This window comes from Pieris brassicae, chromosome 13 (genome assembly GCF_905147105.1).
Source record: "Pieris brassicae chromosome 13, ilPieBrab1.1, whole genome shotgun sequence".
NCBI lineage: Eukaryota > Metazoa > Arthropoda > Insecta > Lepidoptera > Pieridae > Pieris > Pieris brassicae.
The window spans coordinates 6,188,424-6,208,073 of record NC_059677.1 but is presented as its reverse complement, the minus strand read 5'-3'; the positions used below and the strand labels follow the sequence as shown (position 1 = coordinate 6,208,073).

The 19,650-nt window shown below is 43.9% G+C and overlaps 6 protein-coding genes and 1 long non-coding RNA gene across 8 annotated transcripts; all 7 read left to right on the top strand.

Moving 5' to 3' along the window:
* Window positions 1–4,625: 4,625 nt before the first annotated feature.
* Window positions 4,626–5,148, top strand: LOC123717726 (histone H4). The gene has a single exon (XM_045673868.1). The coding sequence runs from the start codon at window positions 4,705–4,707 to the stop codon at window positions 5,014–5,016; it is 312 nt and encodes a 103-aa protein (XP_045529824.1). The 5' UTR covers window positions 4,626–4,704; the 3' UTR covers window positions 5,017–5,148.
* Window positions 5,149–6,126: 978 nt separating this feature from the next.
* LOC123717701 (late histone H1-like) lies at window positions 6,127–7,421 on the top strand. The gene has a single exon (XM_045673843.1). It carries the CDS (start codon window positions 6,213–6,215, stop codon window positions 7,038–7,040), a length of 828 nt encoding a protein of 275 aa, XP_045529799.1. The 5' UTR covers window positions 6,127–6,212; the 3' UTR covers window positions 7,041–7,421.
* Window positions 7,422–9,220: 1,799 nt separating this feature from the next.
* On the top strand, window positions 9,221–9,735 carry LOC123717716 (histone H2A). Its single transcript, XM_045673858.1, has one exon. The coding sequence runs from the start codon at window positions 9,294–9,296 to the stop codon at window positions 9,666–9,668; it is 375 nt and encodes a 124-aa protein (XP_045529814.1). The 5' UTR covers window positions 9,221–9,293; the 3' UTR covers window positions 9,669–9,735.
* A 751-nt stretch (window positions 9,736–10,486) lies between these two features.
* LOC123717707 (histone H2B) lies at window positions 10,487–11,137 on the top strand. Its single transcript, XM_045673849.1, has one exon. It carries the CDS (start codon window positions 10,555–10,557, stop codon window positions 10,927–10,929), a length of 375 nt encoding a protein of 124 aa, XP_045529805.1. The 5' UTR covers window positions 10,487–10,554; the 3' UTR covers window positions 10,930–11,137.
* A 1,743-nt stretch (window positions 11,138–12,880) lies between these two features.
* Window positions 12,881–13,403, top strand: LOC123717729 (histone H4). The gene has a single exon (XM_045673871.1). The coding sequence runs from the start codon at window positions 12,960–12,962 to the stop codon at window positions 13,269–13,271; it is 312 nt and encodes a 103-aa protein (XP_045529827.1). The 5' UTR covers window positions 12,881–12,959; the 3' UTR covers window positions 13,272–13,403.
* Window positions 13,404–14,381: 978 nt separating this feature from the next.
* LOC123717699 (late histone H1-like) lies at window positions 14,382–15,676 on the top strand. The gene has a single exon (XM_045673840.1). It carries the CDS (start codon window positions 14,468–14,470, stop codon window positions 15,293–15,295), a length of 828 nt encoding a protein of 275 aa, XP_045529796.1. The 5' UTR covers window positions 14,382–14,467; the 3' UTR covers window positions 15,296–15,676.
* Window positions 15,677–17,081: 1,405 nt separating this feature from the next.
* On the top strand, window positions 17,082–18,921 carry LOC123717811. Of its 2 annotated transcripts, none has more exons than XR_006754875.1 (3): window positions 17,082–17,165; window positions 17,353–17,450; window positions 18,808–18,921. It is a non-coding gene; the product is annotated as an uncharacterized LOC123717811 (long non-coding RNA). The 2 variants fall into 2 exon arrangements; XR_006754874.1 differs by having other exon boundaries at window positions 17,104–17,218.
* Window positions 18,922–19,650: the final 729 nt, after the last annotated feature.

The following is a 19,650-nucleotide window of genomic DNA, read 5'->3' as shown; positions in this document are numbered from 1 at the left end:
TCCGCGACGCCTTAAATCTCGCGTTTAGTATCGTAGACGCGCTAGACATCGACGCTCTTGTCGCCTTCTCCGAGGCTTTCAAATCCGCCAACAACGCGGAAGACAAGAAGCAACTCGTAATCGAGCACGTCCAGCTCCTTAAGTCCGTGCGACAATTTGCAGACTCCACCACACCGCAATAGCTACGACCACGTCTAGGATCAAGGCCCGATCACTGTCCGTGGTGACTTTCAATGCAAACGGTTTCAAGCCGCAGGCAGATTTGGTTCGAGATTTCCTCGTTCGCCACCAAATAGATATTTTCCTAGTACAGGAATCTTTCCTCAAGCCCAGCGTTCGCGCTCCCAGATTCGCAAATTACAACGTAGTGCGAAACGACCGACCTACGGCGAAAGGCGGTACGCTCATTTATTATAGACGAGCGCTTCACTGCTCGCCGTTAGACCCGCCCTCCCTTACCAACATAGAGTGCTCTGTGTTGCGCGTAGCCATGACCGGCCATCAGCCGATTATTATCGCGTCGGTGTACCTCCCTCCCGCCAAGGTCATACTAGAGAGCGATCTCAGAACCCTGTTTGCGATGGGCCCCTCGGTCTTATTAGTCGGGGATCTCAATAGCAAACACGGGGACTGGAATAGTTCAAAACAAAACCCTAATGGGTTAGCCCTCAATAGGCTTATAGACGTGCTCAATTTCAACGTCATTGCCCCCATACAACCGACTCGCCGTGGCATAACAGGCAACGGCCTTCTCTCAACGGACGTCATAGACGTAGCGGTTTTACGTAACGTGGCACTACAGCCGCGAAGCGTAGAGACGTTACACGAGTTAGACTCGGACCACTTCCCGGTTCACTTTGAATTCGGCCCTCCTAACACTCGAGAGAAGAGGTTCAAGTCCATTGTCGACTGGCAGAAGTTAGACGAGGCCCTCAAGCCCGCCGACACCTCTGCCCTCCCAAATGTCCCCGACAATTTAGTCTCGTCCGCTCACGCGTTAGACGCGATCTCCTCGGTCACTAATCACATTCAGACCAAGGTCGCCGAGTCGTCCCGGAAGGTCCCAGATGAGTTCGCTCAACGCTGGGAGCTTCCCCCGGACGCGAGGCGTCTGTTGACCGAGAAGAACGCGGCGACTCGCGCCTTCGCCAGAGCACCGACCGACGAAAACCGCAGAGCACTCCGCGCCTCGCAGCGCCGAGTCAAAGAGCGCATGCGGGAAATTAGAAACGAACGCTGGGACCGTCTTACCAGCGAATTGTCACCTTCGCACACGGCCTATTGGTCTCTCGCGCGTTCCCTTAAAACCGACACGGTGGCGTCCTTGCCCCCTCTCAAGCGTTCAAATCTGCCTGACGCATTCGACGACGACGAAAAAGCCGAGTGCTTAGCCGTCAACCTAGTGGAGCAGTGCACCCCGTATCTCGATCATAGCGACCCGGCGCACGTCGAACACGTGAACCGCGAGGTCGAACGCATCGTAGCACTGCCCCTCCCTCCCGAGCCGCTCCCTCCTACGTCGATCGCCGAGGTCAAAACTCTAATAAAGAGTTCACTGCCTCGTAAATCTCCAGGTCTCGACGCCATCTCGAACAAGGTCCTCCGGTGCCTCCCGCCCCATCTGATATGCCTACTAGTGTCCATTTTCAATTGCCTCCTTGAAAACTGCACCTTCCCGGCGCAGTGGAAAGAGGCCATTGTCATTGGTATTCACAAACCAGGCAAACCCCGTAACAACCCCACCAGTTACCGCCCTATCAGCCTTCTCAATACGCTTAGCAAGCTTTACGAGAAGGTACTTAAAAAGCGCCTCCTAGACTTTGCCCTAGATAAGGGGCTCATTCCCGATGAGCAGTTTGGCTTCAGGCCGGCCCACTCGTGCGTTCATCAAGTCCATCGAATCACGGAGCACATCCTCTCCGGGATGAATAGCTCCCTGAAACCGAGAGCCACGGGTGCGCTCTTCTTCGACATAGCGAAAGCTTTCGACAAGGTCTGGCACAACGGCTTGGTTTACAAGCTCTACCACCTTAATGTGCCACTAAGACTCGTGCGTATCGTACACGACTTCTTGTCCGACCGCTCAATGCGCTATCGCGTAGAAGGAACGCTATCGTCTCCTCGCCCCATCATGGCCGGAGTCCCTCAGGGCTCGGTCCTCTCGCCCCTTCTGTTCACGCTGTATACCGGCGACATCCCTAGGGCTCCCAATGTGGAGCTAGCCCTCTATGCCGATGACACCGCTCTCTATACCACCCATAAAGATAGAGGTGTCATTGTGGACAGACTCCAGACCGCTACCACGTCGTTAGGCGAATGGTTTCGGAAATGGGGCTTCCAAATAAATCCCGAGAAAAGCGTAGCAGTTCTCTTTGCCAGGGGCAACCCCGGTGCTATCGCTAGGGATAAATTTCACCTCAAGACAGAGGTAACCCTATACGGGCAAGCCATTCCATGGCAAAAGTCCGTTAAATATCTAGGAGTCACGCTCGATAGCGGCATGTCTTTCCGAAAGCACATAGCCGCCGTTCGCAAGAAGGCACATTTTGTCCTCTCTCGCCTTCATTTCCTCCTAAATAAAAGGAGTCAAATGTCTCTAAGACACAAGGTCACCCTGTACAAGGCCTGCATCCGACCGTGCATGACATACGCTAGCGTAGTCTTTGCGCATTGTGCCCCCTCCTATATACACCGACTACAGGTGCTTCAGTCGCGATTCATGAGAATCGCGACCGGTGCGCCCTTCTATGTGAGAAACGTCGATCTCCACCATGACCTGGAGCTCCCTACCATAGCCCAATGGATGAAGTTGGCGTCCACACGCCACTTTGACAAGGCTAAACACCATCCCAATCCGCTGGTGCGTAATAGCATCAACTATTACCCCTTCCCGACAAAAAAGGCTCGCAGGAGGCCTCGACACATACTAACGGATCCGGACGATCCAATTACTGTAGCAAACAATAAATTAAATGCCGCCCGCGCGGCCAATAATAAAAATAGCCAATCTCAGATTAGGGTAAAAAACCGCCTTCACCGGGGAAGGCGAGGACCTTTACTTCGCACTTCGCTCACTACAGTGAGCTTCCGTCCTGCCCTTCAGGCGATTGACCGCCCCGCGACGGCCCAAGCCGAGGTTCGAGTCTCACAGGAGACGCCCTTGCGCTAGCCGCGGGATAAAACGCCATTCTGGTCGAGCTACGCTCGCCAAAACAGCCCGAGCTGAGCTGTAAAGGCCCTTAAGGCCAACAGCGAGATTCCTTCTTCAAAAAAAAAAAAAAAAAAAAAAAAAAAGCGTGAACGCGGTTTATATCATCACCACAGTTGATACGCGACGGACGTGTCGATCGTGATCGTATAATTTTAGAGTTGAGTTAGTTAGTGAGCGAGTTCGAGCAGTCGTCGTAATGGCACGTACAAAGCAGACAGCCCGTAAGTCCACCGGCGGTAAGGCGCCGCGAAAGCAGCTCGCCACCAAGGCGGCCCGCAAGAGCGCTCCCGCCACCGGCGGCGTGAAGAAGCCTCACCGTTACAGGCCCGGCACCGTCGCGCTGAGAGAGATCCGTCGCTACCAGAAGAGTACCGAGCTGTTGATCCGCAAGTTGCCGTTCCAACGTCTGGTGAGGGAGATTGCGCAGGACTTCAAGACCGACCTCAGGTTCCAGAGCTCCGCCGTGATGGCGCTTCAGGAGGCGAGCGAGGCGTATCTGGTGGGTCTCTTCGAGGACACCAACCTGTGCGCCATTCACGCCAAGCGAGTGACGATCATGCCCAAGGACATCCAACTGGCGAGACGCATTCGCGGCGAGCGTGCTTAATTTTGCGTAATATGTATACATAACATAACATATTATTATTATTATTATTATTACTACAACAAAAGGCCCTTTTCAGGGCCGCATATGATTCAAATGATGCATCTAATTGTGCACACTCAACAGTAGTGCCACAGTCAGACAGACATCACGTGTCGAACGATTAAAACGTAAAACTTTTAAAATAAAATAAAAAAAAAGTAATGAACTGATAGAAAATTATTAATCAATTGTTTTACGATTTACAAAATTTTGACTAAACAGACCAATCGCACCGTCTGTCCGGTAACAAACAGGTTTTAAAAGAAATAGAATACAAAATAAAAATAAAAATATATATATATATATATATATTATTTTCTATTATGCGTCTATATTTTACACTATTGTTACATTGTTTCTTAGAAAACAATAAGTACCTCACGCCCACAATAATAATAAATATTTTTTATTATTATTTAAGTACATATTTATGGCACCACTTAAGGTTGCGTTGCGTTGACTGAGTTTAATAATTTTGTTAATTGTTTTTATTGATTTTTTTGTTTGCGTATTACGTCTTTACCGTTTGTAGTTTGTAGACATATTTGGAGGGTTCATTTTGATTATTTATGTAGTTATTATATATTATACATACGTAACCGACAACGAAAATAACATTAAAGGACGAATATCTCTACAAACCGACCGACCGATACCCCCCCCCCCCCCACCCCTCGGACAACTGCCGCCTTATATATATTCGAGGTTCGGGCATTTCTCTATATAAACCGCGAGTTAATCGGCGCGAAGCGCATTCGAACAGTGAACGTAGTACGTGAGGCACGTACGCAGTGTTGGTTGATTCTTAAATTCACTCAGTTTTCAATTCGAAACTCGCTGGTTCACAATGACCGGTCGCGGTAAGGGAGGAAAGGGATTGGGAAAAGGTGGCGCGAAGCGGCACAGGAAGGTGCTCCGTGATAACATCCAGGGTATCACCAAGCCTGCGATTCGACGTCTGGCGCGCAGGGGTGGCGTGAAACGTATCTCCGGTCTCATATACGAGGAGACCCGCGGTGTTCTCAAGGTTTTCCTCGAGAACGTCATCCGCGACGCGGTAACCTACACGGAGCACGCCAAGAGGAAGACCGTCACCGCAATGGACGTCGTGTACGCTCTGAAGCGCCAGGGCCGCACCCTCTACGGTTTCGGAGGTTAAGTTGGGTTCGGTCGTATATCCACTGATATATACCTACCTACCTACCTACCTAACTTTATGTATTTTTCAACAACAATAAAAAGGCCCTTTTCAGGGCCGCATATGTTTCGATAATAAAAATAAAACGTTATCACAACGACTAAACGTCACCTAAAATTAATTAATATACCAATATATATTGGTATGTACATGTTTATATTTAATAGATGGAAAATTAATATCGAATGCAAAACCGCTACATTTCCCTATAGATATCTAAAGCTAACTATCTACATACCTACATACACGTTACGTGTAGCGTGATAATAATATAAAGTCTTCGTATGTACTTAGTATGTAAAGTAGGTACACGGTACGGTACGGCTTTAACAATCACGTCGTAATATAGCGTAATTGAGATTTTGATAATAATATACATATGATATATTATGAAAATTAACAATATAGATATACGTCTAACCTAAACGGCCGCAGGTCGCGACCGAATCGCTCCTGGGCTAATGAAATTTTCTTATTTACATCTTTTGTTATATTATCATCAACCTTTTACCAATATATATTTTATTAATAAACTTATATTGTGTGTTACGGAGCGAAGAGAACGCGCGCCTCTACGGCCTCGTCTCGGAGAGTGGTGCTGTTCTACAACATGCCGCATTCGATGCGATAAAATCAATCGTAATCTTAATATATTGTCTAAACGAACGGATCCCGTTGAACCTTGGAATCTTGACGTTCAACGGGAGACATCGCACGTGCGAATACCGTTTGATTTAATTGTTTAATTGTCAATTTAAAGTTAACGGTACGCGCGCGAGTCGACAATAACAAACTTTAAAAGTCGATACCTAACGCACGCCAACGCCTGCAGGGCGACTCGAAGTCGTGACCGGTCGCGGATATCATAAAGTCTAATTAGAATAGAGATTTTGTGCAATTTCTCGATTATATATTGGAAAAATTCCGATCAAACTGAGACGTGTTAGTGAAAAGTTTCCACGCCGAATACGAGAAAACGCATATAGTTGACGAAGCTCTCGTCGCGGTATACTGATTCGTCTGGCAGGCGCTCACTAGCGCCGCGCACTCTTAGCATTGTTGTACATTCACTACAATTTTACAATATATTAAAAACTCGTTAATTTACGTGTTAACGTTGTTAAGTGTCTAATTAATTGTTAATAAAAATAAAAAAAATGGCCGACACAGCAGTAGCATCGGAGACACCCGCGCCGGCGACGCCCGCCAAGAAGGCACCAAAAGCGGCAGCGGCGGCGGCCGCCGCGAAGAAACCCAAGGCGAGACCAACGCACCCCAAGACTTCCGACATGGTCAACAGCGCGATCAAAGAGCTCAAGGAGAGGAGCGGATCGTCCCTGCAGGCGATCAAGAAATACATCGCCTCGAATTATAGCCTAGACGCCGAGAGGTTGGCGCCGTTCATAAGAAAGTATCTCAAGCGCGCGGTCGCCTCCGGCACCCTGATTCAGACGAAGGGCAAGGGCGCATCGGGCTCGTTCAAGATAGACAGCAAGTCGGGAACCGGCGGCGGCGCGGCGAAGAAGGCGACGGCCGCCTCCGCTTCCTCCGGCGGCAGGGGCTCCGCCGCGGCGGCGTCCTCCGCGGCCAAATCGGTGAAGAAGCCGACCGCACAAGCCGCCAAGAAGACCGCCGCGAGTGCGGGCGCCAGGAGCAAGAAGGCCGCCGCCGCGGCCGCCGAGACCGCGTCCCCCGCCAAGGCGGGCGGAAGGGGTGGCACCGCCAAAGACAAGAAGGCAGCCGCTGCGGCCAAGAGGAAGCCGGCCGCGTCGGCCGCTCCGAAGAAAGGTCGCGGCTCCGCGGCCGCCTCCGCCGCAGCGTCCGGCAAGGGCGCGTCGACCACCGCCGCCGCTTCCAAGGCGAAGAGGAGCGCGAAACCACCGACCAAAAAACCTAAAGCACCCAAACCGAAGAAGGCAGCAGCCGCCGCGCCCAAATCGAAGGCCGCCACCGCTAAAAAGGCATCGGCCGCTTCCAAGAAGTGAACGCGACAATCCACGTTCAATACGCACGAGCCGCCGCACTGTGTTCGCGTGCGCTGATCACCGGTAAGAAGAAGAAGGAGGAGGAGGAGGAGGAGGGTCGGCCACCGGACGGAAGAGCGACGAACGCATCACAAGTTGGTCGGTTGTGTCGATGTTGTATGTATACACACACACACAACAACACGCACAAACACGCCACACAAAAAGCCCTTTTCAGGGCTAACATATGTTTCGCGAAACCGAAGTTGAGAGTTTCAATCGATAAATAAACGTGAAAAGGTAGTAATAATAAAATTACTTATATATAATTAAATAAATAAATAAATAATAAGAGATTACCTATTTTGTCGAAACATATACATATTCTAAATCAACGTGTATGCCTAAAAAATATGATTATATATTAAAAATATCAAAAACAGTACAGAACAGTAATAAACAAAATAAAAACTTAAACCACACATCAATAGATATTTGTAATTAAGTTGTAAGAGCGAGACAGCAACGCTAGGGGTATATACGCAAAGATGTATGTATATTATAAAAGTTAAATATTTTATATAAATAAACTTGAAATAAGCTTGCTATAAGCACACGTTTGTACACGTGCAATAGTAGGCACGGCGGCACGCCAGGCAAGCGTAGACGATTGCAAAGCTTTCCAAGGAAACGTTTTTGAACTATTTGTATATATATATATTGTATATATATATATATAGTATTTACGTGCATTTTGTTAGTATCATGTGTTGGTATAATGCCTGTATGTATGCAATGCACGTTGTTAAAGATATAAAAAAAAAAAGTAGTGATATACATATTATTAACTTACCTATTTGCTAGCAACTCGACAGCCGTCGCGACACTTAATTAATGCGATCCTAGAAAACAACACTTCACAGTTCAGTCTTAGAGATATATAGATAGATAGACATTCTCTCTGATCATCTTGATCGTACATCACATCACATCACATCACATCACATCACGTCACGTCACATCTCATCTCAATCAGTTCGTTGAACGCGCGCACTTCACACGAGAGATACAAAAAATAGACAAATAGATAAATCGATAAATAAATAAATAAATATATATATTCATATCACACCTGTATAGCACCGCCGTTCTTCGCCACAATCACCGTACCGTACGACACCACCACCACCGTCGCGATCACTTCTTCTTCGTCGTCGTCGTCGTCGTCGTCTACCAATCGCTATAACAATAATTAATACGTGTTAATCGCACGGGCCCGTCTGGAGCGTCGCCTCCGCCTCCGCCGCCCGACTGCCCGACAAAACAATATTCTAAAATAATTACACCTTTGCCAGATGTGTTGGTGCAATAAAAGTTGCAAACAATAGGGAGACCTATTGCACTACCCCCCGCCCCCGCCCCCCGCATATTTCATATTTCTACTGTACATCATTGCCATCATTTTAAAATATCTTTAAAAAATAATGTGCTAAAAATATGAGATTTATATTTTATACACCTACGTATATATTACATACCGGGCTGTCTGTCTGTCTGTCTGTGAAACCCTAACTTGAAATATAAAAATCGACAATAGGTTCATTAGAAGTTATCATCTATCTTCTACCCATTAATAGTGTCTACTTCACATTATTATTTATTATTATTATTATTATTATTTTTTTTTTTATATATAAATAAGTCGCGGAGGGACGGTTAAACGTAACAGTATAAGAATATAAGAATACAACGTATAAGATTATATATGTTATTTTATTTGGAATTGATAATTCAAATAAACAATTTGTGTTGTGTTGTGTTGCTTAATTTCATTAAACTTAAAAAAAATAGAGAAACGTCATTAAAACTCAATTCAATCTCAAGATTCGACTACTTTTTCCAACCGCGATGGATGGATGCTACCGCCATCTAGTATACAATAAAGAAACATACTACTTTTTTTCTTTACATAATATTATGTATACGTAGATACGGTACTGGACGTCAGTCAGCCCTCCCCATCTCGCTCGCTCTCTATCTCTCTGAATATCGCTCGCTCGCTCGGCCGGCATCCAATCGCGTTTAGTAGCGTAGAGAAGTAGACCTCGTCGTTTGTCATACCCGGCCGGTTGGTTAAATACCGTTGGAATTTATATTTAACAAATTCGTCGCTATGGAAAAAAAAACCTCACTCACCAGTCTTACCGTTTCGCTGTCGAGTAGTTGTGTAGAGTAGTGTCGTGTTGTGTACGTACAAACAAACAATCATACAAAATGTCCGGACGTGGCAAGGGCGGCAAGGTCAAGGGGAAGGCAAAGTCGCGTTCCAACCGCGCAGGTCTCCAGTTCCCGGTCGGTCGTATCCACAGGCTGCTCAGGAAGGGCAACTACGCCGAGAGGGTGGGTGCCGGTGCGCCGGTCTACCTTGCGGCCGTTATGGAGTACCTGGCGGCCGAAGTGCTCGAGTTGGCCGGTAACGCGGCCCGTGACAACAAAAAGACCAGGATCATACCGCGTCACCTGCAGTTGGCCATACGCAACGACGAGGAGCTCAACAAGCTACTCTCCGGCGTGACCATCGCACAGGGCGGTGTACTGCCTAACATTCAGGCGGTCCTTCTCCCCAAGAAGACCGAGAAGAAGACATAAATTACATTACAATACAATCGTATCGTTGTCATTGCAACGACCTAAAAGGCCCTTTTCAGGGCCGCAATATGATTCATTAAAACGCAATGATGGTGGTGGTGGTGGTGTGGCAACCGTACCACCACCATTTTTTGTTAGATAAATGTTTCAACGACATAATACGTACTTTGATCTCACCGAGATTATACCTACCTACATATTATTATCTATTATAAGTATACTACTACTGCTACTACTACTACTACTACTACTACTACTACTACTACTACTGTGATATATAAAAACGGTCATCAGACAAAATGTAATATTAGTAGATGATTATTTGTTTCTATCAAATTAGTATTAAATTACCTATACTACAATATAATATAGACAATAACCAATAGATAAATCTCGCAATTTTTTTTTCATTTCTTTTTCATACTTAATAATAATAACACGCTCGAAATTACTCGCTTACGCAATCATCCAATCAGTAATACTTAATAGACAATACATGCATACTATGTTATGTACATTTTTTTTTTTGTTGTTGTTGTTGTAAATTTTACTTTAAATAACCATAAATAAATCGTGTCAGAGGGAGAGGGAGACGGAGATAGAGACAGATACACATATAATACAACGCCCCGCCCCCTTCGACGGCGCCGTCCCCCCCCCCCCCCCCCCCCTCTCGTGTCCCAACACGCGGCGTTCTAACGGTAACGACGCGATCGATTGGCCGCCGCGAAACGTATACCATGTAACTCCGGACCGGTTGCAAGAACACTTTCAAAGTGAAGTATACTGAAGTGACGAAAAATTTTTTAAAAAAGCTATTCTCGTGTGGTGTGTGCAGTAGTCGATACATTCTCTCAACTCTCGCATCTCGCATCTCGCGTTCACTATGCCACCAAAGACCAGCGGCAAGGCGGCCAAGAAGTCCGGCAAGGCACAGAAGAACATATCCAAATCGGACAAAAAGAAAAAGAAGCACAAGAGGAAGGAGAGCTACGCCATTTACATCTACAAGGTGCTCAAGCAGGTGCATCCCGACACCGGTATCTCTTCGAAGGCGATGTCAATCATGAACTCGTTCGTGAACGACATCTTCGAGAGGATCGCGGCTGAGGCGTCTCGTCTCGCTCACTACAACAAGCGTTCGACGATCACGTCCCGCGAGGTGCAGACCTCCGTGAGGCTCCTGCTGCCCGGCGAGCTCGCCAAGCACGCCGTCAGCGAGGGCACCAAGGCCGTCACCAAGTACACCAGCTCCAAGTGAGCGTCGCGGCGGGGTGGGACAACGGCGGTGACGTACGCAACGTAGGAGACGAACACGTCATCCAGACGCCGCGTCGTCTCAGCGCCGGCGATTTCTCTTATTATATTATATCATAATGAGAGCGATTGACAATAATAATAATCATCATCATCATAGTACCATCAAGTACCAACCAACCAACCAAACAAACGGCCCTTTTCAGGGCCACAATATATATCCGAAGAGTCCGTAGAGACCACATAGTATCAACGACAAGCGTAAAAAACTATAAATAAATAAATAAATAAATACTCTCTAAATACACCACATATCTAGTAAACATTTGACATAAAATCTACCATGAAAATGTATTATTAAATAACATGTCGGCTTTAGTAGTTAACCTACACCTATAAAGAAAAATCAAAACAAAACACATACATTGTATGTATATAAGTATAATTATATATTATGCATGCATAAATGTTATCCGCTGACCGACCGACCAGTGATAATATATATTTATTATTATGTTATAAACAATTTCATTCACATAGGTACGCTTCTTTTTTTGTCACGCACGGCAAACCCGTCCTTACCCCCGAGCTCTTTTCGATTTTATATATAAAGGCGCTCTCCGCGCGTGAACGCGGTTTATATCATCACCACAGTTGATACGCGACGGACGTGTCGATCGTGATCGTATAATTTTAGAGTTGAGTTAGTTAGTGAGCGAGTTCGAGCAGTCGTCGTAATGGCACGTACAAAGCAGACAGCCCGTAAGTCCACCGGCGGTAAGGCGCCGCGAAAGCAGCTCGCCACCAAGGCGGCCCGCAAGAGCGCTCCCGCCACCGGCGGCGTGAAGAAGCCTCACCGTTACAGGCCCGGCACCGTCGCGCTGAGAGAGATCCGTCGCTACCAGAAGAGTACCGAGCTGTTGATCCGCAAGTTGCCGTTCCAACGTCTGGTGAGGGAGATTGCGCAGGACTTCAAGACCGACCTCAGGTTCCAGAGCTCCGCCGTGATGGCGCTTCAGGAGGCGAGCGAGGCGTATCTGGTGGGTCTCTTCGAGGACACCAACCTGTGCGCCATTCACGCCAAGCGAGTGACGATCATGCCCAAGGACATCCAACTGGCGAGACGCATTCGCGGCGAGCGTGCTTAATTTTGCGTAATATGTATACATAACATAACATATTATTATTATTATTATTATTACTACAACAAAAGGCCCTTTTCAGGGCCGCATATGATTCAAATGATGCATCTAATTGTGCACACTCAACAGTAGTGCCACAGTCAGACAGACATCACGTGTCGAACGATTAAAACGTAAAACTTTTAAAATAAAATAAAAAAAAAGTAATGAACTGATAGAAAATTATTAATCAATTGTTTTACGATTTACAAAATTTTGACTAAACAGACCAATCGCACCGTCTGTCCGGTAACAAACAGGTTTTAAAAGAAATAGAATACAAAATAAAAATAAAAATATATATATATATATATATATTATTTTCTATTATGCGTCTATATTTTACACTATTGTTACATTGTTTCTTAGAAAACAATAAGTACCTCACGCCCACAATAATAATAAATATTTTTTATTATTATTTAAGTACATATTTATGGCACCACTTAAGGTTGCGTTGCGTTGACTGAGTTTAATAATTTTGTTAATTGTTTTTATTGATTTTTTTGTTTGCGTATTACGTCTTTACCGTTTGTAGTTTGTAGACATATTTGGAGGGTTCATTTTGATTATTTATGTAGTTATTATATATTATACATACGTAACCGACAACGAAAATAACATTAAAGGACGAATATCTCTACAAACCGACCGACCGATACCCCCCCCCCCCCCACCCCTCGGACAACTGCCGCCTTATATATATTCGAGGTTCGGGCATTTCTCTATATAAACCGCGAGTTAATCGGCGCGAAGCGCATTCGAACAGTGAACGTAGTACGTGAGGCACGTACGCAGTGTTGGTTGATTCTTAAATTCACTCAGTTTTCAATTCGAAACTCGCTGGTTCACAATGACCGGTCGCGGTAAGGGAGGAAAGGGATTGGGAAAAGGTGGCGCGAAGCGGCACAGGAAGGTGCTCCGTGATAACATCCAGGGTATCACCAAGCCTGCGATTCGACGTCTGGCGCGCAGGGGTGGCGTGAAACGTATCTCCGGTCTCATATACGAGGAGACCCGCGGTGTTCTCAAGGTTTTCCTCGAGAACGTCATCCGCGACGCGGTAACCTACACGGAGCACGCCAAGAGGAAGACCGTCACCGCAATGGACGTCGTGTACGCTCTGAAGCGCCAGGGCCGCACCCTCTACGGTTTCGGAGGTTAAGTTGGGTTCGGTCGTATATCCACTGATATATACCTACCTACCTACCTACCTAACTTTATGTATTTTTCAACAACAATAAAAAGGCCCTTTTCAGGGCCGCATATGTTTCGATAATAAAAATAAAACGTTATCACAACGACTAAACGTCACCTAAAATTAATTAATATACCAATATATATTGGTATGTACATGTTTATATTTAATAGATGGAAAATTAATATCGAATGCAAAACCGCTACATTTCCCTATAGATATCTAAAGCTAACTATCTACATACCTACATACACGTTACGTGTAGCATGATAATAATATAAAGTCTTCGTATGTACTTAGTATGTAAAGTAGGTACACGGTACGGTACGGCTTTAACAATCACGTCGTAATATAGCGTAATTGAGATTTTGATAATAATATACATATGATATATTATGAAAATTAACAATATAGATATACGTCTAACCTAAACGGCCGCAGGTCGCGACCGAATCGCTCCTGGGCTAATGAAATTTTCTTATTTACATCTTTTGTTATATTATCATCAACCTTTTACCAATATATATTTTATTAATAAACTTATATTGTGTGTTACGGAGCGAAGAGAACGCGCGCCTCTACGGCCTCGTCTCGGAGAGTGGTGCTGTTCTACAACATGCCGCATTCGATGCGATAAAATCAATCGTAATCTTAATATATTGTCTAAACGAACGGATCCCGTTGAACCTTGGAATCTTGACGTTCAACGGGAGACATCGCACGTGCGAATACCGTTTGATTTAATTGTTTAATTGTCAATTTAAAGTTAACGGTACGCGCGCGAGTCGACAATAACAAACTTTAAAAGTCGATACCTAACGCACGCCAACGCCTGCAGGGCGACTCGAAGTCGTGACCGGTCGCGGATATCATAAAGTCTAATTAGAATAGAGATTTTGTGCAATTTCTCGATTATATATTGGAAAAATTCCGATCAAACTGAGACGTGTTAGTGAAAAGTTTCCACGCCGAATACGAGAAAACGCATATAGTTGACGAAGCTCTCGTCGCGGTATACTGATTCGTCTGGCAGGCGCTCACTAGCGCCGCGCACTCTTAGCATTGTTGTACATTCACTACAATTTTACAATATATTAAAAACTCGTTAATTTACGTGTTAACGTTGTTAAGTGTCTAATTAATTGTTAATAAAAATAAAAAAAATGGCCGACACAGCAGTAGCATCGGAGACACCCGCGCCGGCGACGCCCGCCAAGAAGGCACCAAAAGCGGCAGCGGCGGCGGCCGCCGCGAAGAAACCCAAGGCGAGACCAACGCACCCCAAGACTTCCGACATGGTCAACAGCGCGATCAAAGAGCTCAAGGAGAGGAGCGGATCGTCCCTGCAGGCGATCAAGAAATACATCGCCTCGAATTATAGCCTAGACGCCGAGAGGTTGGCGCCGTTCATAAGAAAGTATCTCAAGCGCGCGGTCGCCTCCGGCACCCTGATTCAGACGAAGGGCAAGGGCGCATCGGGCTCGTTCAAGATAGACAGCAAGTCGGGAACCGGCGGCGGCGCGGCGAAGAAGGCGACGGCCGCCTCCGCTTCCTCCGGCGGCAGGGGCTCCGCCGCGGCGGCGTCCTCCGCGGCCAAATCGGTGAAGAAGCCGACCGCACAAGCCGCCAAGAAGACCGCCGCGAGTGCGGGCGCCAGGAGCAAGAAGGCCGCCGCCGCGGCCGCCGAGACCGCGTCCCCCGCCAAGGCGGGCGGAAGGGGTGGCACCGCCAAAGACAAGAAGGCAGCCGCTGCGGCCAAGAGGAAGCCGGCCGCGTCGGCCGCTCCGAAGAAAGGTCGCGGCTCCGCGGCCGCCTCCGCCGCAGCGTCCGGCAAGGGCGCGTCGACCACCGCCGCCGCTTCCAAGGCGAAGAGGAGCGCGAAACCACCGACCAAAAAACCTAAAGCACCCAAACCGAAGAAGGCAGCAGCCGCCGCGCCCAAATCGAAGGCCGCCACCGCTAAAAAGGCATCGGCCGCTTCCAAGAAGTGAACGCGACAATCCACGTTCAATACGCACGAGCCGCCGCACTGTGTTCGCGTGCGCTGATCACCGGTAAGAAGAAGAAGGAGGAGGAGGAGGAGGAGGGTCGGCCACCGGACGGAAGAGCGACGAACGCATCACAAGTTGGTCGGTTGTGTCGATGTTGTATGTATACACACACACACAACAACACGCACAAACACGCCACACAAAAAGCCCTTTTCAGGGCTAACATATGTTTCGCGAAACCGAAGTTGAGAGTTTCAATCGATAAATAAACGTGAAAAGGTAGTAATAATAAAATTACTTATATATAATTAAATAAATAAATAAATAATAAGAGATTACCTATTTTGTCGAAACATATACATATTCTAAATCAACGTGTATGCCTAAAAAATATGATTATATATTAAAAATATCAAAAACAGTACAGAACAGTAATAAACAAAATAAAAACTTAAACCACACATCAATAGATATTTGTAATTAAGTTGTAAGAGCGAGACAGCAACGCTAGGGGTATATACGCAAAGATGTATGTATATTATAAAAGTTAAATATTTTATATAAATAAACTTGAAATAAGCTTGCTATAAGCACACGTTTGTACACGTGCAATAGTAGGCACGGCGGCACGCCAGGCAAGCGTAGACGATTGCAAAGCTTTCCAAGGAAACGTTTTTGAACTATTTGTATATATATATATTGTATATATATATATATAGTATTTACGTGCATTTTGTTAGTATCATGTGTTGGTATAATGCCTGTATGTATGCAATGCACGTTGTTAAAGATATAAAAAAAAAAAGTAGTGATATACATATTATTAACTTACCTATTTGCTAGCAACTCGACAGCCGTCGCGACACTTAATTAATGCGATCCTAGAAAACAACACTTCACAGTTCAGTCTTAGAGATATATAGATAGATAGACATTCTCTCTGATCATCTTGATCGTACATCACATCACATCACATCACATCACATCACGTCACGTCACATCTCATCTCAATCAGTTCGTTGAACGCGCGCACTTCACACGAGAGATACAAAAAATAGACAAATAGATAAATCGATAAATAAATAAATAAATATATATATTCATATCACACCTGTATAGCACCGCCGTTCTTCGCCACAATCACCGTACCGTACGACACCACCACCACCGTCGCGATCACTTCTTCTTCGTCGTCGTCGTCGTCGTCGTCTACCAATCGCTATAACAATAATTAATACGTGTTAATCGCACGGGCCCGTCTGGAGCGTCGCCTCCGCCTCCGCCGCCCGACTGCCCGACTCCCGACTCCGACTCCGACTATAATATATAATATATAATACGTCCGATATTTATCCTCTTTGGCAGTTGCTTATTTACTGAGATGGTGTTACAAATTGTCTAATTGGAATCTCCTCTGTGCCGACCAATCACAGGCTTTCTATTATAAAATATAAATACTCTACCCTCAAAATTTTGACTCTATTATCGTTTGAATCTGCTATATGGTGCAAGTCTTAGTTGCTAGTTAGAGTATTCTTGGTAGTTTTACCTTCTGTTGTCTGGCTTCTGATTGGCGACCAAGGAGGTCTAACCGTTTCGTCAGCCACCAAAACCCCTCCCCTTGTTCAAGGCGTCTTCTTGACGACTATAATCTTTTTAATTTCACCCACTGTCACTGGTAATCGGTCATTTGAGGTAACACTAATTAGCATATCGTTTATAATTAAAACCCATTTTCTTTGTTTTCTGAAATTCAATATTTTTCATTGGTTGGTTATTCACGTCTCTGATTGGTCGAGACGAAGGCTAATTTAATATGGCGAATTTAACGTTCATTTGAGTGTATTTTTTCATCAGTTTATTGATAATTGTTAGTTATTTTAATTTAAATATTTTGTATCGTTGCTAGCTTAATATAAAAATGTTAGTTTTATCATTTAGTATTTGTGACACCAACCTATTAATCGGGAAAAATCCTAGTGGAGTCATATTTTTACAAATGGGTTCTAAAGCTCTTCTTAATTTCCATTGTTTTTTAATCGTCTTCTTGTTTTCAGGTTTTAAATTCTGTTTAACGTGATAAATACAAAAGATGGTGATTATGCAAGATCAATGAAAATCAGATAGAAAATATAGTTAACATCGCGTAGAAAAGGTAAGATTATCTCTTTTCAATACAGCAGATCTACTCTATTATTTTTCTTGGGTTGTACCTGAAATCAGTAGAGTTCCGAAAAACATGCCACACAACAATTATATATGGTCAAAGTGTTTTACTAAGCTTAATTAAATTCTATATAAATATTATTAATTAATATTGCAGGCCACTGTTTATTTAATTTATACCCACTGTCATATTAATATTTCATTAATTTGTTGCTTGCAGTGAATCATTGTAATCTATTAATTACAAGCATATCTTATTCATAATATATTTCTGATATTGTTGAAAATATTGACTTGCCCACTCAAGACACCAGAAAATTTAATATGTATAAAGATTAAAAGTTTGAAATAACTTGTAAGTTCTCATTAAAATTACCACATCCATTACACTATACCCTGGTGCCACATGATATTTTTACCTGTGTCAACATTACAAAATCTGGATATATCATGTGAAAATATAACAATGTATTCCTATGAATTTTTAGACTTTTGTATTTCACACTCCTGATGTTAAGTAGTACCACTGGCCATGGGCAGTCACAATGCAAAATAATTTTAAAGTGTGTTGCCAGCTAACTTGCACTTAGTTGTTTAGATAAGGACCTAAAGTTTTAATAAAACCTAAATGGGTAAAAAGTTTCACCAAGACATAGGTCGGATTTGCAAATATTTAAAATGTTGTTTGAAACCTAATATATAATTTTAGTTAAATGTATATATATATTAATTTACTAAATTATGTAATGTATATAATATTATATATATAAACAACACGATACATGAATGTGCATCAATGACAAGTGTACACAATATTTAGAGTGAAACATTACAATGACAAAGAGAAAATAACTAAAACAGTAAAAGTAAAAGACAAACTAGACCAAAAAATACAAATGTAAGTTTTATATAGTTCTACTTTGCAATTGTCACTGTTGGTCCGTGACTGCAGCATCTTACACCTGAAGACATGGAGACTGTCATTAAATGGATCTGTTTTGCATATTATACTCATAGCGTCGTTAACTGTGTGAAAATATATGGCAAACATTTCCCAATTTAATTGTGTTAAGAGATCACTAATTCCATCCCTGAGGTTGTAGGTTCGATTCCCGGCTGTGCACCAATGGATTTTCTTTGTATGTGCGCTTTTAACATTGGCTCGAATGGTGAAGGAACCAACTTATCAGGCACAGAAGGCCGATCACCTACTTCCCTATTAGATTGTCAAATCATTATGAAACAGATACATAAATCTTGGAAAGTCTTGGACCTTAAAAGGTTGTAGCGCCATTGATTCATTTAATTACATATAACCAATATTAATAAAATTTCTCTTATTTCAGATATATGGAGATTCACTAGGAAGGCAAATAGAAGACACATTGCCAGCGAATATACAATGTTACTAAGATATTTTTAAACTAATATTGTAAAAGACAGTAAATATTTATTTTGTATTTTAGTTTAAATCCAGTAGTGCATATAAGCATCTGTAGCGTAAATCAACTTCTGAACTGGCGGTTATTAACAATATTAAAGCCTATAAAACTTTTCTTTTATGTATATTTGTATAGGTATTTAGGCTTTAGTGATCATGGATAATTAGGTAAAAACAGCTAAAAAGCTATTTGTATACTTTGAAAAAGATTTCAAAAGTTTTGTGACTTGATTATATTTCCATTATTCCGTGTTAACGTTCTGACCATATAAATTATGCTTTACAAATTAATAGAGAAATAATGTGAATTGTTTCCTAAACTAAACTTCCATATTCAATAAATAATTCACTTATAGCCGAGACCTTGTTACCCTTTACATCAGTAGCCCAATGGCGCTCCTAACGTTTCTTTTAATGGCTTAGCTAAGCTTGCTTTGTATTATTACTAGAACTACAAGACGTGCTGGGAAGCATATTGTTAGTTGTTCCACAGCAGCGTTTTTAGGCAATTCTTAGAAGGCGCACTGCCGACCTTGCTTGCGAGTGCGATTGTCCATGGGCGGCGGTATCACTTAACATCGGGTGAGCCTCCTGCCCGTTTGCCTCCTATTACATAAAAAGAAATCAATCACAGAAGCTACTCGTCGTTAGAGGGCGCAGTTTCAAATATTGCTTTTATATAAATTTGCAATCTTTAGTTCTTTTAATTTAAATAAATATTTTACCAATTTCTACCTATATAAGCCTA

Bases quoted from the DNA above. Each gene is read 5' to 3' on its own strand.
- LOC123717726 (XM_045673868.1), top strand. From the start codon at position 4,705: ATGACCGGTCGCGGTAAGGGAGGAAAGGGATTGGGAAAAGGTGGCGCG.
- LOC123717701 (XM_045673843.1), top strand. From the start codon at position 6,213: ATGGCCGACACAGCAGTAGCATCGGAGACACCCGCGCCGGCGACGCCC.
- LOC123717716 (XM_045673858.1), top strand. From the start codon at position 9,294: ATGTCCGGACGTGGCAAGGGCGGCAAGGTCAAGGGGAAGGCAAAGTCG.
- LOC123717707 (XM_045673849.1), top strand. From the start codon at position 10,555: ATGCCACCAAAGACCAGCGGCAAGGCGGCCAAGAAGTCCGGCAAGGCA.
- LOC123717729 (XM_045673871.1), top strand. From the start codon at position 12,960: ATGACCGGTCGCGGTAAGGGAGGAAAGGGATTGGGAAAAGGTGGCGCG.
- LOC123717699 (XM_045673840.1), top strand. From the start codon at position 14,468: ATGGCCGACACAGCAGTAGCATCGGAGACACCCGCGCCGGCGACGCCC.